The following is an 18,431-nucleotide window of genomic DNA, read 5'->3' on the forward strand; positions in this document are numbered from 1 at the left end:
AATGCATTAGGCCATAATCTATTGATTTGAAATGATTGGGTAGGGGTGCAGCCATGTGTGGGCCTGTGAGGGCATAGGCCCACCCACTAGGAAGCCAGGCACAGTCAATCAGAATGAGTTCATCCCCACAAAAAGGGCTTTATTACAGAAATGAACATTCAAATCTCTGACAACAGCTCTGGTGGACATTCATGCAGTCAGCATGCAAATTGCACACTCCCTCAAAACTTGAGACATCTGTGGCATTGGGTTGTGTGACAAAACTGCACATTTTAGAGTGGCCTTTTATTGTCCCCAGCACAAGGTGCACCTGTGAAATGATCATGCTGTTTAAATCAGCTTCTTGATATGCCACGTCTCTCAGGTGGATGGATCATCTTGACAAAGGATAAAATTCTCACTAACAGGGATGTAAACCAATTTGTGCACAACATTTGAGAGAAATAAGCTTCTTGTGCATATGGAACATTTCTGGGATCTTTTATTTCAGCTCATGAAACATGGGACCGACACTTTTACATGTTGCGTTTATATTTTTGTTCAGTATAGTAGACTGTAAACTGTGGGGGTTATAAGCGGTGTTAAATAATGTTTGAAAAGTGTTGATTAGTGTGTATTAATCATTCTTAGCTGCATAGACAACCACCTGCAATAGCGACGGAAACAACAGTGACAGTAAACACTGCGAAAGGGCAGAAAGAGATTTTCATAATCAATAAGGTTCTTATTAGCCTACATCAATACACATTTTAAAACTGTTTGTACCCTGAGAGGAAAATAAAATAGAGAATAAGAGCAAAAAAAAGCGCAGTAAAGAGAAAGGAAAAAATAGAAAAGAGATGTCTGCAGGTGTGAGAGAATACACCCTGACTATATGACAGGTTCTCATCCAACCCACTGGGTTGATGTCAATTACATTCTCTGTGTGCCCTCATCCGCTCCTCGCATCATGCATTGGCCAACACACGCACGCACACAAACACACCGAGCGACCTTTCGGTTTTCATCTCAGAACCCAACTGAGCTAATCTCTTTGAAGACACCTACAGTCTGAAACTAGTTTTCCTATGAAACCTGTCTCCTGTTTATCACCGGAAGTTAGTTAAGGGAATTGCAAATATATTCAAGACCTTTAGATACACTATTTTAACAAGGACTACTGCCTACTACTACACAACTGCCTACTACTACACAAAAGGGGGATTGTTCACCATTACAAAGTAGTCTATCCGTCACCCAGTCTTCAAACCACGAGTTGAGTTTGTGATGTTATTGCTATTCTATAACTATACTGTATGTCCAACTTGTGAAGTTGGTGAGGTATTCCTTTCTCAACACAAAATCAGATAATACCGCAGTATTACCACCATATATCAGCCATGTATTGGATTACTACTGGCATAGGGGGAATTAGTCCGTACTAGTGAAGCTAAAAGCTGCCAGCATAGGGCTCTTGCTCTGTTCGAGAGAAAGAGAGACACTAATGCTGGAGATGAAAGAAAACCGGGACTCAGTATTCCATGCAAGCAGTCTGCCATCTCTCTTTATCTCTTTCCTCCACGTCTGCCTCGCTGTTTTGTTCCTCAAACCCTCGTACTCACGGGAACTCACATTCCCAACATACAAACGTGCACACACCACATCGAGCACACGACGCGCACAGTATGCTTCTCTGTATAGTCAAATCAGAGGAGCAACGAACTGTACGGAGTACACAAAGAACATGCCTGGTGGGCTCTATCAAAGAACATCTCCATTCAGCGCCTCTCTGGATTCTCTACTCTTTCGATGCAAACACACTCCATTCAAAAGCGGACTACAGTATGTGCATCACTGCAGTGGTCAGGTCAAGTTCTCAAAAGGAAAGTGCCTCTTTCTCCTGGGGCTTGCCTTGGCACATGCTTCAACACTTTCATCCAGCTAGTGTTCGCATGACCTTTCTAAAGAAAGGCTTGAGTGGAGCAGTGGGATCCGGGCCATGTGTCGGTCTGTTTATACGACAAGTTAAAATTGTCACCAAGGCTGGAAGTAGTTCTGAGAAAAAAATGCAATGTACAACAGCCAAGCAAGGAGGATGAGTGACCTAATCAATCCCATAGGCTCTCTTATCTCCTTGCTATAAATGTTTTTAAAAATCTACTAAAATAGCCCTCGGGCAGCTTCTGTTAGACATTAACCTGACTCCATTCTAGCCAAGTACTGCCTGATGTAGACCATATACCGTTTTCCAAGAAGCCAAGAGATATTGTTTCTGAGACCCAGGCAGAAACAAACACAACACTTAGTGGATGCTCTTCACATGAAACCAACTCAGCAACTTCGATACAATCGGCTGAATGGGATGTGATGCTACTATCGGTTTAATGTGTAGATTAGGGATGTGCAACTTTCCCTTTCCAGACGATTCGATGCGTATCTAGATACATGGGCTCTGATACGTTGTAGTTTAAAAGAATTCGGTGGGATTCGGTTTGATTAGAAAACAATTTGAGCCTGATGCAACATGATACATTTGTTGCATGAACACATGTTGCATTTTCCATTCAATTCTGCTGCTGATAGAGCTCAGGAGATGTGCCTCTAGAGCTGGATCTGTCTGAAATTACTTCTGTGTGTGTGTGTCTATAGTGTATGTACTATGTAGGCACCTGAGCTGAGCCATAAAGGAGACTAGGCATCTACCACCCCACTACGACTATCGGATTAGTAGGCAATGTAGCCTGTTTTTTTATCCCCTCACTTTGGTTGTGAAATACCGTCACCCTCTAACTTGTCATTTTTGCAAATGAACTGTTGGAGCTAGTATACATCAATATTGATCGTTTACAAATGAGCTACAACATGGCTAATGAATATATAGCACAAATTTGGATTTCACTCCCCATCTCAATAACAAATGTTTTGGAAGTTTTTAGGAAGTGATCTTTTCTTCTCCTCTCGCTTTGGCCATGCAGTGCGTCTCGTAAAAGTGATTGCTGTCCTCGTTATGAAATGATTTACTGTCACGCTCGTCGAAAGGATCGGACCAAGGCGCAGCGTGCGTAGAGTTCCACATATTTTAATCAATTGAAACTCACCAAACAAAACAATAAAGCACAACAACAAACGAAACGTGACACTACTGGTGTGCACACAGGCAACTATCTGTAGACAAGATCCCACGAAACAAAGGGGAAACGGCTGCCTAAATATGATCCCCAGAGACAACGATAAACAGCCGTCTCTGATTGGAAACCATACCAGGCCAACATAAACCATTAAAACACCTAGATGACCCACCCAAGTCACTATCACGCCCCAACCAACAGAGAATAAACAGCTCTCTATGGTCAGGGTGTGACATTTACTTTACCCTGTATTATCCCAAGATCAGGAACAGGTTGCCTCCCTCGCGTTAGTGAGCTGGGCACAGTGCAGTTTGACTAGGTTACTGATAATGCCTGTTGTTCGGCATGAAAAATGAAGTATAGATCAATGACTGTCAACACAGTTACATGCGGTTCAACACTGAAGGAGAGGATGCATCAATTGTCACAAAAGATGAGGTATTTTCGGAAGGTAGAAAGAGAATGTAATATGGCGATCCATAACATTTGAAGCGATTTTCTGACTGATGCATGCTACATCTGGATCAGTTTGGGGTCCGCGGACCGATGCACCGGTGCGTATCGGTGACTCGCCACATCCCTAGTAGAGTGTCACGCCCTGACCATAGATTGCTTTGTATGTTTCTATGTTTTGTTTGGTCAGGGTGTGATGTGGGTGGGCATTCTATGTCTAGATTGTCTTTTTCTATGCGTTTGGCCTAGTATGGTTCTCAATCAGAGGCAGGTGTCAGTCGTTGTCTCTGATTGGGAGCCATATTTAGGTAGCCTGTTTTCCTTTGGGTTTTGTGGGTGGTTGTATCCTGTGTTAGTGTTTTCACCATACGGGACTGTTTCAGGGTGTTTGTTTTGTACTTTAGTTATTTCGTTCAGTGTTCTGTTTGATTTATTAAATATATCATTATGGACACTTAACACGCTGCGTTTGGTCCGATCCTTGCTACTCCTCCTCAGACGAAGAGGACGAAACCCGTTACATAGAGATCATAATTTAATCATAATCATAATTTGTGAATTTTCCCCAAATTCATCAAAAAAAAGTTAGCTTATAACAGTTAACCTTTTTTGTGGGATACACAAAAAGGCAATTCTAGGTCTTGTGGCATATTTTGGTTAAACTATCCACCAATTCAATGGAATTGAAACCCTCTGCATACACAGTGCATTCTTCCATTACATCTACAGCTGATTCTCAAGATCTTGCACACTAATGAGATGCTATTGAGCCCACACTGTCAGAGCCAAGGACTACATGCTTTCTGGTAAGTTTTGAATACAATACTGGGTGGGGTGAATATATTTTAGATGACATGCATACTTTTTTGTTAACTAGTAAATAGTAGCCTACAGCAAAGTGTGTTTAAATCATTTCTGACTTATCCATTTCTGCTAGTTAGTTTTTGCTACCATGTGGGTTATACATTGCATGAGCCTGCTAACTGAGGAGTGCTAATTCCATACATGTTTCATTTTAAAACATTTATCTGACAAAGGAGTTGTTTATTCTAACTTTTTATCTGTACATGGAATTGTATTTGGGGTTCTTTTTTACAAAAAAAATTCTAATCTTTACAGGAACATGCCACGGGCACTATCTGATATGTGGAGACATTTCACTACAGCTAATGTAAATCAAATCAAATTTTATTTGTCACATACACATGGTTAGCAGATGTTAATGCGAGTGTAGCGAAATGCTTTTGTTTCTAGTTCCGACAATGCAGTAATATCCAACGAGTAATCTAACCTAACAATTCACAACAACTACCTTATACACACAAGTGTAAAGGAATGAATAAGAACATGTACATTAAAAAATATGAATGAGTGATGGTATAGAACGGCATAGGAAAGATGCAGTGGATGGTATAGAGTACAGTATATACATATGAGATGAGTAATCTAGGGTATGTAAACATTATGAAGTGGCATTGTTTAAAGTGGCTAGTGATACATTTATTACATCAATTTTTCCATTACTACAGTGGCTGGAGTTGAGTCAGTATGTTGGCAGCAGCCACTAAATGTTAGTGATGGCTGTTTAACAGTCTGATGGCCTTGAGATAGAAGCTGTTTTTCAGTCTCTCGGTCCCTGCTTTGATGCACCTGTACTGACCTCGCCTTCTGGATGATAGCGGGGTGAACAGGCAGTGGCTCGGGTGGTTGTTGTCCTTGATGATCTTTATGGCCTTCCTGTGACATTGGGTGCTGTAGGTGTCCTGGAGGGCAGGTAGTTTGCCCCCGGTGATGCGTTGTGCAGACCTCACTACCCTCTGGAGAGCCTTACGGTTATGGGCGGAGCAGTTGCCGTACCAGGCGGTGATACAGCCCGACAAGATGCTCTCGATTGTGCATCTGTAAAAGTTTGAGTGACAAGACGAATTTCTTCAGCCTCCTGAGGTTGAAGACACTGCCTGTGTGGGTGGACCATTTCAGTTTGTCCGTGATGTGTACGCCGAGGATCTTAAAACTTTCCACCTTCTCCAATACTGTCCCGTCGATGTGGATAGGGGGGTGCTCCCTCTGCTGTTTCCTGAAGTCCACGATCATCTCCTTTGTTTTGTTGACGTTGAGTGTGAGGTTATTTTCCTGACACCACACTCCGAGGGCCCTCACCTCCTCCCTGTAGGCCGTCTTGTCGTTGTTGGTAATCAATTACTTGGTAAGTGTCGTCTGCAAACTTGATGATTGAGTTGGAGGCGTGCATGGCCACACAGGCGTGGATGAACAGGGAGTACAGGAGGGGGCTGAGAACACACCCTTGTGGGGCCCCAGTGTTGAGGATCAGCGAGGTGGAGATGTTGTTACCTACCCTCACCACCTGGGGGCAGCCCGTCAGGAAGTCCAGGACCCAGTTGCACAGGGCGGGGTCGAGACCCAGGGTCTCGAGCTTGATGACGAGTTTGGAGGGTACTATGGTGTTAAATGCTGAGCTGTAGTCGATGAACAGCATTCTCACATAGGTATCCCTCTTGTCCAGATGGGTTAGGGCAGTGTGCAGTGTGATTGCGATTGCGTCGTCTATGGACCTGTCGGGGCGGTAAGCAAATTGGAGTGGGTCTAGGGTGTCAGGTAGGGTGGAGGTGATATGGTCCTTGACTAGTCTCTCAAAGCACTTCATGATGACGGAAGTGAGTGCTACGTGGCAGTAGTCATTTAATGCGGTTGGCATTTGATTGTGAGGAATTCTAAGTCAGGTGAACAGAAGGACTTGAGTTCCTGTATGTTGTTATGATCACACCACGTCTCGTTAATCATAAAGGCATACACCCCCGCCCTCCTTCTTACCAGAAAGATGCTTGTTTCTGTCGGCGCAATGCGTGAAGAAACCAGCTGGCTGTACCGACTCCGATAGCGTGTCTCGAGTGAGCCATGTTTCCGTGAAACAAAGAACGTTACAATCTCTGATGTCTCTCTGGAAGGCTACCCTTGCACGGATTTCGTCTACCTTGTTGTCAAGAGACTGGACATTGGCGAGTAGTATGCTCGGGAGCGGTGCGCGATGTGCCCGTCTACGGAGCCTGACCAGAAGACCGCTCCGTCTGCCTCTTCTACGGCGTCGTTGTTTTGGGTCGCCGGCTGGGATCCGATCCATTGTCCTGGGTGGTGGGCAAAACAGAGGATCAGCTTCGGGAGAGTCGTATTCGTGGTCGTAATGTTGGTGAGTTGACGTTGTTCTTATATCCAATAGTTCCTCCTGACTATGTAATAAAACCTAAGATTACCTGGGGTAACAATGTAAGAAATAACACATAAAAAAAACTAAATACTGCATAGAAGGAAAAGCTGTGTACATTTGCAAATACTGTGCCAAATCATGTGAAGAATGCAACAAAGATGCAGAATCATCTGGCCAAGTGCATAAAGTTCCCTCAGTAATCACAACCTCTGACAAAAGTCCCTCTACTTCTATTTGAGGTGAAAATTATGAATCAGACACATTATCGATAGCAACAGCTCATGGTCCTCCTGGAATCAGAAGTTTTTTTGACTCAATGGAGGAACGTAGTCAGAGAAATGCTGATGAATGTCTTGCTCGAGCTGTGTATGCAACTGGTTCACCTCTGATGCTCACAGGCAATGTGTATTGGAAGAGATTTCTGAATGTTCTTCGCCCAGCATACACCCTTCCAACCAGACATGCTTTATCTACTAACTTGCTGGATGCAGAGTTCAACAGAGTTCAATTGAAGGTCAAGCAAATCATAGAGAAAGCAGACTGTATTGCAATCATCTCTGATGGGTAGTTGAATGTTCGTGGGCAAGAAATAATTAACTACATCCTCTCCACCCCTCAAGCAGTATTCTACAAGAGCACAGACACAAGGGCCAACAGACACACCGGTTTCTACATTGCAGATGAGCTGAAGGCAGTCATCAATGACCTTGGACCACAGAAGTTATTTGCACTGGTGACAGACAATGCTGTGAACATGAAGGCTACTTGGTCTAAAGTGGAGGAGTACTACCCTCACATCACACCCATTGGCTATGCTGCTGATGCATTAAATATGCTCCTCAAGGACAGCATGGCACTAAAAACAACAGATACACTCTACAAGAGAGCCAAGGAAATGGTTAGGTATGTGAAGGGTCATCATGTTATAGCAGCAATCTACCTCACCAAGCAAAGTGAGAAGAATAAGAGCACCACATTGAAGCTGCCCAGCAACCCCCATTGGGGTGCTGTTGTCATCATGTTTGACAGTCTCCTGGAGGGGAAGGAGTCTCTCCAAGAAATGGCCATATCACAGTCTGCCGATATGAGACAGCCCCATCAAGAGGATCCTCCTGGATTATGTATTTTGGGAGAGTGGTAAGCAGCCTGAAATCTATAGCAGTAGCCATTGCACAGATTGAGGGAGACAATGCCATCCTGTCTGATGTTCAGACTCTGCTTGCAGATGTAAGAGCGTAAATCCGTACTTCCCTGTCCACTTCACTGTTGCTCCAAGCAGAGGAAACTGTGGTTCTGAAATACATCAAAAAGCGTAACCTTCTGCCTGAAGCCCATACACGCCACAGCGTACATGTTGGACTCCAAGTATGCTGGCAAGAGCATCCTGTCTGGTGCAGAGATCAACAATGCCTATGGTGTCATCACTACCATGTCTCGCCACCTTGGCCTGGATGAGGGCAAGGTTCTTGGCAGTCTGGCGAAGTACACTTCCAAGCAAGAGCTTTGGGATGGAGATGCAATATGGCAGTCATGCCAACATATCTCATCAGACACCTGGTGGAAGGAACTTTGTGGATCTGAGGCTCTTTCCCCTGTTGCTTCCATCATCCTCCAAATCCCACCAACATCAGCCGCCTCAGAGCGCAACTGTTGCTTATTTAGGAACACACACACACACCAAAGCACGCAACAGGCTGACCAATACAAGGGATGAAAAATTGGTGGCCATCCGGGCAAATTTGAGGCTTTGTGAGTCCGACAGCGAACCATCCTCAACAAGGTTGGAAAGTGACAGTGTAGATGAGGCCTCAGAGTCTGATGTTCAAGAGGTGGACATTGAGGAGGTCCAGGGAGAAGACATGGAAGCCTGAGAGAAAGACAGCCAAAGCTTTAGTTTCCAGACTATCATTTTACAGCTGTATTTTGAAAACGTTTTTGGTAGATGCGATCGATCATTGGGGATCATTCCATATTCCCTTTCTTTTGTTGTTCAGCGAAATCATCCCATGTGAAGAGTCAACTAATTGAATTAAAGTTCAATTCATAACTAAATTGTTTATTTATATTCTATTGGAAGAATTTAATAAATGTGCAATTGTCTACTTAAGGTAAAAATGTTTATGATCGTCTCCATATGATATGGTAAATATATCCAAAGCAAAAAACATCTACATTTAAATGGTATTAATATTAATTTGCATACATTTACATCAATTCCCATATAGGTCGCATTAATTCCCACAAAGTGTCCACCTCTAAATATTCCCCAAAATGTGCAACCCCACTTGTGCCTTACCTACCCTTTCAGGAGAGTAATTCAGCTCTGTGAAGATAGTCTTTTCATGTTGTGAAAGGAAGTCAACCAACCGCCACCACTTAATTTATGTGCATCTACGCATGATGATGATGATGATGGGGATCAGTGCAGGCTGCTGAGGGGAGGATGGCTCATAATAATGGCTGGAACGGAGTGAAGAGAATAGCATCAAACCATGTGTTTGATGTACACTACCGGTCAAAGGTTTTAGAACACCTACTCATTCAAGGTTTTTTCTTTAATTTTGACTATTTTCTACATTGTAGAATAATAGTGAAGACATAAAACTATGAAATAACAACATATGGAATCATGTAGTACACACAAGTGTTAAACACTAAATATATTTTATATTCTTTAAAGTAGCCACCCTTTGCACAATCTTGGCATTCTCTCAACCAGCTTCACCTGGAATGCTTTTCAACAGTCTTGAAGGAGTTCCCACATATGCTGAACACTTGTTGACTGCTTTTCATTCACTCTGCGGTCAGACTCATCCCAAACCATCTCAATTTGGTTGAGGTCGGGAGATTGTGGAGGCCAGGTCATTTGATGCAGCACTCCATCACTCTCATTATTGGTAAAATATCCCTTACACAGCCTGGGGGTGTGTTGGGTCATTGTCCTGTTGAAAAACAAATGATAGTCCCACTAAGCGCAAACCAGATGGGATGGCGGATCACTGCAGAATGCTGTGGTAGCAATGCTGGTTAAGTGTGCCTTGAATTCTAACTAAATTACATTGTCACCAGCAAAGCACCCCCACACCATAACACCTCCAACTCCATGCTTTATGGTGGGAAATACACATGCGGAAATCATCCCTTCACCCATCCGTTGGACTCCAGACCAAAGAACAGATTTACACCGATCTAATGTCCATTACTAGTGTTTCTTGACCCAAACAACGCTCTTCTTCTTAATGGTGTCCTTTAGTAGTGGTTTCTTTGCCGCAATTCGACCATGAAGGACTGATTCACACAGTCTACTCTGAACAGTTGATGTTGAGATGTGTCTGTTACTTGAACTCTGTGAAGAATTTATTTGGGCTACAATTTCTGAGGCTGGTAACTCGAATGAACTTATCCTGTGCAGCAGAGGTAACTCTGGGTCTTCCATTCCTGTGGCGGTCCTCATGAGAGACAGTTTCTCATAGCGCTTGATGGTTTTTGTTACCGCACTTGAAGAAACGTTCAAAGTTCTTGAAATGTTCCGTATTGACTGATCTTCATTTCGTAAAGTAATGATGGACTGTCGTCCCTTTGCTTATTTGAGCTGTTCTTGCCATAATATGGACTTGGTCTTTTACCAAATAGGGCTATCCTCTGTATACCGCCCCTACCTTGTCACAACACAACTGATCGGCTCAAATGCATTAAGGAAAAAGATTCCACAAATGTACTTTTAAGAAAGCACACTTGTTAATTGAAATGCTTTCCATATGACTACCTCATGAAGCTGGTTTGACAGAATGCCAAGAGTGTGCAAAGCTGTCATCAAGGCAAAGGGTGGCTATTTGAAGAATCTAAAACATATTTTGATTTGTTTAACACTTTTTTGGTTAATACATGATTCCATATGTGTTATTTCATAGTTCTGATGTCTTCACTATTATTCTACAATGTAGAAAATAGTTCAAATAAAGAAAAACCCTTGAATGAGTAGGTGTTCTAAAACTTTTGACCGGTAGTGTATTTGATACCATTCCACTGATTCCGCTCCAGCCATTACCACAAGCCCGTCCTCCCCAATTAAGCTGTCACCAACCTCCGGTGATGGGGATGGTGATTATGATCATACATGGCATGCTCACTCTGGGTGAGGTGGAGTGGAGGCGGGGTTAGTTATTCATGTAACTAGTGAGTCAGATATGGCAGTATGGTATAGAATACGCAGCAATCACCCCCGCCCATAAAGATGATTTAAGACTTAAAACAGAATATACACTGAGTGTACAAAACATTAGGAACAACTGCTCTTTCTATGACAGACTGACCAGGTGAAAGCTATGATCCCTTTACAATGTCACCTGTTAAATTGAGACATGACTTGTGTGTGTGCCATTCAGAGGGTGAACGGGCAAGAAAAAAGATTTAAGTGTATTTGAACGGGGTATGGTAGTAGGTGCCAGGCGCACCAGTTGGAGTGTGTCAATACATGCAACGCTGCTGGGTTTTTCACACAACAGTTTCCTGTGTGTATCAAGAACGGTCCACCACTGTGGGAAGCATTAGAGTAAACATGGGCTGCTTTCGACACCTTGTAGAGTCCATCCCCTGACGAATTGAGGCTGTTCTGAGTGCAGGGAGGGAGTGGGGGGAGGGGGGGGGGGGGGGGGGTCAACTCAATATTAGGAAGGTGTTCCTAATGTTTTGTATACTCAGTGCATGTTGTTTCCTCCCCATTTTTGCCATGCCAGCCTTGAGCCTCAAGGCTCCTCGTTAATGAAAAGTATAGGGGAAAAACAATATCATAATGCCTGTCAAACTGCCGCCCTTTTCCTTCTGCAAATAGAACCACCTCTATAATTGTTTATTTGACAAACACAGACATACTGTACACAGCTCCACTTAAAAAATAAATTGAACATTGACAAAAACAACAAAAATTGCACTGTTTGCAGGTCCACGGCTTCTCATTACACCTTTCATAACATTGACACCATTTTCACTGACGTCTGTCGACACATCAAAAGTACCATTTGAACTGTGTGGACAAAATGTTGCTTCTAAATGGGTCACCCTTGTAGCTAAACACACACAAACAAACAAGAACTCACATACACACAATCTCCATCCCCTCCTAATCATATGACCACAAGTCTGCAGTGAACTGACCTCAGTTACGGTTTTTCACTGATTTAGTCAGTTCATCTGTCATTTTAGATTTGTTGGCAACAGTATAAAAAGGGGCATTGATGATTCAAAGCAAGGCATATTTGGTTCAGCTCGAATGGGCTTATTCTCCATCACAATGACAGACATGAATGTGCATTACTTTCATGCATGCCACTAATCTTTTATGAATTATTCAATTAACACAATGACTCCACATTCTCATATTTCATAATAGTTCCCCAAAGACAGCTGCATACAAACGATGCATGTAAAAGGTGAAGTGAAGTGTGCAGGTATTGCATTCAGCGAACACATCCTGAGAAGTCTGAAGAATAGCAAGAAAAATAATCAAATAAATGAGACATCTACATGAACTGCAATCCCCAGTAATTACACTGACTGTATGACACTGTAGCCACTTGGTTGATCTCCAGAATGAACAGTGTCCTCTTTCTGGAACATTTTCTTCTGTGTCATCATCAACAACAAAACATTGGTATAATTTGGCCCCAAAAAAGTGTAAATGTGAAATATGGTCAGTTGCTAGATTTTAGCCGACATTCTACATTTCGTTTCACTGTCCATCAATCTAAAGTTGAACCCCACATCCCCGACATTTGCTTTCATCTCTAGGCTGCAAGACCATGTTTTTTGAGGAGGCTAATATTTCCCCCAAAATTATCGAGGTGACATCAATTGGAGCTCATCGTCTACAGCCTAGGCAACATCGTGATGAAATTGCTTGATCCAATGAACTAACTTTGACTCAAATGCAATTTAGGTGGCGCTACAATGTTGCGCTATAGTTCACTAACAACGCAAAAGAATAGCGATGCTTTCGTTTCTTTGTGTTTTCTTACCATCTTCCTTTTCATCGTAGACCGGTCTCTTAGAACTATTCGCGCCCATCCTCTTCTTCCACTTGCCCCAGTGAAACATTGATGCGTGAGCTCAGATAGCATTCCTCGCCACTTAAAAAACTAGCTACAGCTCTGTATTGAACACGTTGAACAAATGCATCGCTCCGTCCTCGGTTATTATTTGTCGATGATTTTCTCTCATTCACGCACCGCGACTTTGTCTCACTAAATCAATGAAGACGAGAGATTAGGTCGGAGAGAGAGCCTAAATACTGTATTTCAAAGAAAAACACACGGCTTGCCTATTTTTCTATTCCGTCCTCAACTGATTTAGCTATGTTCGCGGAGCTGTGTGTGACACTTCGCCTCTAGTCGTCGTAGCTTGAGTCTCTGTCATGGATGTCAAGAACCATGCCTTTCTGCAGGTCTCGTGTTAGAATATAAGACCATTTCCAATATTACAGGAAGTGCTGCTGTATATTACACAACCGAATTCAGTCGTTGCAAAAATGAGAATCTAATTAAGAGATTATTGGCGCCAGATCATTGAAAAGGGGGTTAACGCTGCGTTCATAACCAATTGGGAAGGTGGTAATTACCAGCTGTGAAGTCGTAAATTAGTGATGTGCAGTTCGAGAGCATTTTTTCCCCCAATTACTCTACTTACTGATGCGAGAGTCGTGATTTGTTTTTCTGAGTGACTCGTTCATTTTAGTTGTCATTTGATCTGCTAGCCGCAATGAGTCGTACAGAAAGATTGATACACGCTCCTCCTGCTCAGTGTCACCAGAGACGTGCTCTGACCTATGTCTCCAACCAACATACACTGAGTATAGCAAATATTAGTAACACCTTCCTAATATTTAGTTGAATTCGTCGGGGCATGGACTAGATGCTTGTAGACAAGGTTCAAAAGCATTCCACAGGGGTCCCGTGTGGCTCAGTTGGTAGAGCATGGCGCTTGCAACGCCAGGGTTGTGGGTTCAATTCCCACGGGGGGACCAGGGTTCAATTCCCACTGGGGGACCAGGATAAATATATATGAACTTTCCAATTTGTAAGTCGCTCTGGATAAGAGCGTCTGCTAAATGACTTAAATGTAAATGTAATACTGGCCCAATTGACTCTAACGCTTCCCACAGTTCCGTCAAATTGGCTAGATTTCGTTTAGGTGGTGGACCATTCTTGATACATACACGCTGGAAACTGTTGAGCATGAAAAACACAGCCGTGATGCAGTTCTTGACACAAACTGGTGCACCTGGCACCTACTACCATACCCTGTTCAAATGCACTTAAATATTTTGTCTTGTCCATTCACTCTCTGAATGGCACACATACACAATCCATGTCTCAATTGCCTCAAGGCTTAAAAATCCTTCTTTAACCTGTCTCCTCCCCTTCATCTAAACTGATTGAACTGGATTTAACAAGTGACATCAATAGCAGATCACAGCTTTCACCTGGATTCACCTGGTCAGTCGATGTCATGGAAAGAGCAGGTGTTTTTAATGTTTTGTATACTCATTGTACAGTATATGCACACAGGAAAATAGATCATGCTGCAGGCAACACAGCAAAGAAAAATATGCCTAGAACTGATCATTGATCGCATGGTGCATTAGAATTACTTTGATTAATGGATTATTGAATGTTATGATGGACATAACATTATAGAACCAAAATATACAAAGCCTCTGCTCAACAAACTCGAACTCCAGAACGAATCATGAACTATATTGTGCGTATTACCTTCCCGGCAGTCAAGCAATGCATTCTGCCAAGAGTTGATCACAATCTAGTCCGGTTGCGGCCACAACTAATCAAATCAAATCAAATCAAAATCAAATCAAGTTTATTTTATATAGCCCTTCGTACATCAGCTAATATCTCAAAGTGCTGTACAGAAACCCAGCCTAAAACCCCAAACAGCAAGCAATGCAGGTGTAGAAGCAACTAGACCTCTTTTCAGATGTATCAAGAAATACAATTATTTGTATGCCTAGCAAAAAACAAATGTTTAAGCACACTTTTACAAGTCTCAGTCACAAATGACAGCTCCAATAAAAAGTCAGTAAAAAGAGCTGAAAAAAGAGCTTCCCATCACCATGGTAAATACCAGTTGGATGTATTCATGTGCTTTGAACTCGTTAAGAAACGCCAATTGGCTAATGGCCAACAAGCTGCGTCAACCATAAACTAAAAGTATAGCTATCATGCTTGTAAACAAATTATAGTGTTCAGAAACCATATGAAGTTGCAGTGATGGGACAAGACTGTAACTACCAATTGGATATCACGTAATTGGGGAGAAAAAAGGATAAAAAGAAAAAAACCTGAATAAATAATGTTTTGTTACATTTAACTGCCAAAAATTGTGTTATCTAGGTAATTTCCTTAGGTGTGGGTGACGTCTGAGGTCAGCATGTGGGAGATGTTAGAACTCAGGGATGATAGACGAGTTTCCCGCTAGTAATTACGAGTTCAAGTGTTCAAGTAGATTTTTCCCAGTTGTATGTGGTAAATACCACCTTCCCACGTGGTTATGAATGCAGCATAACACTTTACTTCCTTGACCTTATGCTGCGTTCATAACGAAGTGGGAATGCGGTATTTACAACATACGACGGAAAATCCACTTGAATGCATAATTACTAGTGGGAATCTCATCTCTATCTTGCCAGAGCTCTGACTTCTCACACATGCTGACCTCTGACGTCCCCTACTAAGGAAATTACCTCGACAACAGCTTTTTCAGCAGTTAAACTAAACAACAAAACATTGTCTATAGAAGCAGTTTAGTAATATGGTTTTTGAACACTATAATTTGTTTACAAGCATGATAGCTGTAATTTTTGTTTGTTTGATGCAGCTTGTTGTCCATTAGCCAATCGTCTTTTCTCACCGAGTTCCAAGTTGAATGCATCCAACTGATATTTCCGATTTATCAACTGGTAATTAACACCTTCCCACTTTGGTATGAACACAGCATTAGAATAGGCCACATCATGAATAGATGTGAGATTACACATAATGCTTCATCATGGCATACATTGGGAATGGGATAGGCCTAGATTTCTGTTAAAAATGACCAGAATAAAAAAAATATGAATTATAACTTAAAATAGAATATGATAGAAATGCATACTACAGTTGGTATTGGATATCTAGATTTCTTAATTTTATTAATTTAATAGAAAACCCCATAAGGATATTGCTTTGCAACAAAGTAGGCTACATATAGCATGCAGATAACATATTCACAAGATATCATATCAGGTCATACAACATCACAAGACACAATGACCAGACAGACATAACAACACAGTAGTTGACGTGAGTAAGGTTTTTAAACGGGTCAACACTTGTAAGGCCGCAGGGCCAGACGGTATTCCAGGGTGTGTCCTCGGGGCATGTGAAGACCAGCTGGCAGGCGTCTTCACTGACATTTTCAACCTCTCCTTATCCCAGTCAGTAATCCCCACATGTTTAAAGCTGACTACCATCATTCCTGTTCCCAGAAACTCGAAGGCATCCTGTCACATCGCATCCGTCCTGTAGCACCCATATCTGTAATCATTAAGTGCTTTGAATGGCTGGTTATGGCACACATCAACTCCTTCATCCCAGACACCCTGGACCCACTCCAATTTGCATACCGCCCCAACAGATCCACAGACGACGCCATCTCAAATGCACGCCACATGCCCTCTACCATCTAGAAAATAGGAATACGTATGTGAGGAAGCTGTTTATTGACTACAGCTCAGTGTTAAACACAATAGTGCTCTCCAAAATCATCACCAAGCTTGGGAACCTAGGACTGAGCCCCTCCCTCTGCAACTGGTTCCTGGACTTCCTGATAGGTCAACCCCAGGTGGTAAGAGTAGGCAACAACACATCTGCCATGCTTACCCTCAACACGGAGGCCCCCCAGGGAGATATGCTTAGCCCCATCCTGTATTCTCTGTTCACCCATGACTGTGTGGCCACGCACGACTCCAACTGTATCATTAAGTTTGTTGTCGACACGATGGTAGTAGGCCTAATTAGCCTACAGGGAGGAGGTCAGAGACCTGGCAGTGTGGTGCCAGGACAACAACCTCTCCCTCAACGACAGCAAAACCAAGGAGCTGATCGTGGACTAGTTTCAAAGTTTAAATGCCACGTGCACAGGATACAACAAGAGCAAAACAGTATAGTGGAATTCTTACCGAGCTGTTTGCCAACAATGCAGTGAAAATAATAATATACAGTTGAAGTCGGAGGTTTACATACACCTTAGCCAAATACATTTAAACTCAGTTTTTCACAATTCCTGACATTTAATCCCAGTAAAAATTCCCTGTTTTAGGTCAGTTAGGATCACCACTTTATTTTAAGAATGTGAAATGTCAGAATAATAGTAGAGAGAAAGATTTATTTAAGCTTTTATTTCTTTCATCACATTCCCAGTGGGTCTGAAGTTCACATACACTCCATTAGTATTTGGTAGCATTGCCTTTAAATTGTTTAACTTGGGTCAAACGTTTCGGGTATCCTTCCACAAGCTTCCCACAATAAGTTGGGTGAATTTTGGCCCATTCCTCCTGACAGAGCTGGTGTAACTGAGTCAGGTTTGTAGGCCTCCTTGCTCACACACTCTTTTTCAGTTCTGCCCACAAATTATCTATAGGATTGAGGTCGGGGCTTTGTGACGGCCACTCCAATACCTTGACTTTGTTGTCCTTAGGCCATTTTTCCACAACTTTGGAAGTATGCTTGGGGTCATTGTCCATTTAGAAGACCTATTTTCGACCAAGCTTCAACTTCCTGACTGATGTTGCTTCAATATATCCACATAATTTTCCAACCTCATGATGCCATCTATTTTGTGAAGTATACCAGTCCCTCCTGCAGCAAAGCACCCCCACAACATGATGCTGCCACCCCCGTGCTTCACGGTTGGGATGGTGTTCTTCGGCTTGCAAGTTTGAAGGTAGGCCTAGAAATACATCCACAGGTACACCTCCAATTGACTCAAATTATGACAATTAGCCTATCAGAAGCTTCTAAAGCCATGACATAATTTTCTGGAATTTTCCAAGCTATTTAAAGGCACAGTCAACTTAGTGTCTGTAAACTTCTGACCCACTTCAATTGTGATAAGTGAAATAATCTGTCTGTAAACAAGTGTTGGGAAAAAAAGTAGATGTCACAAAGTAGATGTCCTAACCGAGTTGCCAAAACTATAGTTTGTTAACAAGAAATTTGTGGAGTGGTTGAAAAACAACTTTTAATGACTCCAACCTAAGTGTATGTAAACTTCCGACTTCAACTGTAGATAATAATAGAAAATAGAATTTTAAAAAGTCATTTTTATGAAACCTACAGGAGTCTACAGGAAACTGGGGCAGGTGCACATTCACATCAAGATACTTTGTGTCCATATCACTGAGGACTAAACATGGTCCTCTCACACCAGCGCAGTTGTGAAGAACGTATGGCAGAGCATCTTCTCCCTCAGGAGGCTGAAACGATTTGGCATGGCCCCTCAGATCCTTAGGACATTTTTCAGCTGTACCATCGAGAGTATCCTGACTGGTTGTATCACCGTCTGGTATGGAAACTACAGTGCACTCGACCGGAAGGCCC

The 18,431-nt window shown here is 42.5% G+C and overlaps 1 protein-coding gene across 1 annotated transcript in view; it reads right to left on the reverse strand.

The window, feature by feature from the left end:
* The window catches only part of LOC129853004 (serine/threonine-protein kinase 32C-like), a 98,712-nt gene extending 85,188 nt beyond the window's left edge, over positions 1-13,524 (reverse strand). The window contains exon 1 of the mRNA XM_055918624.1: positions 12,798-13,524. Within this exon, the coding sequence (XP_055774599.1) occupies positions 12,798-12,876 (79 nt within the window). The 5' untranslated portion in view covers positions 12,877-13,524. The remainder of the gene's footprint in view (positions 1-12,797) is intronic.
* Positions 13,525-18,431: the final 4,907 nt, after the last annotated feature.

Source organism: Salvelinus fontinalis, chromosome 1 (genome assembly GCF_029448725.1).
Source record: "Salvelinus fontinalis isolate EN_2023a chromosome 1, ASM2944872v1, whole genome shotgun sequence".
Taxonomy (NCBI): Eukaryota; Metazoa; Chordata; class Actinopteri; order Salmoniformes; family Salmonidae; genus Salvelinus; species Salvelinus fontinalis.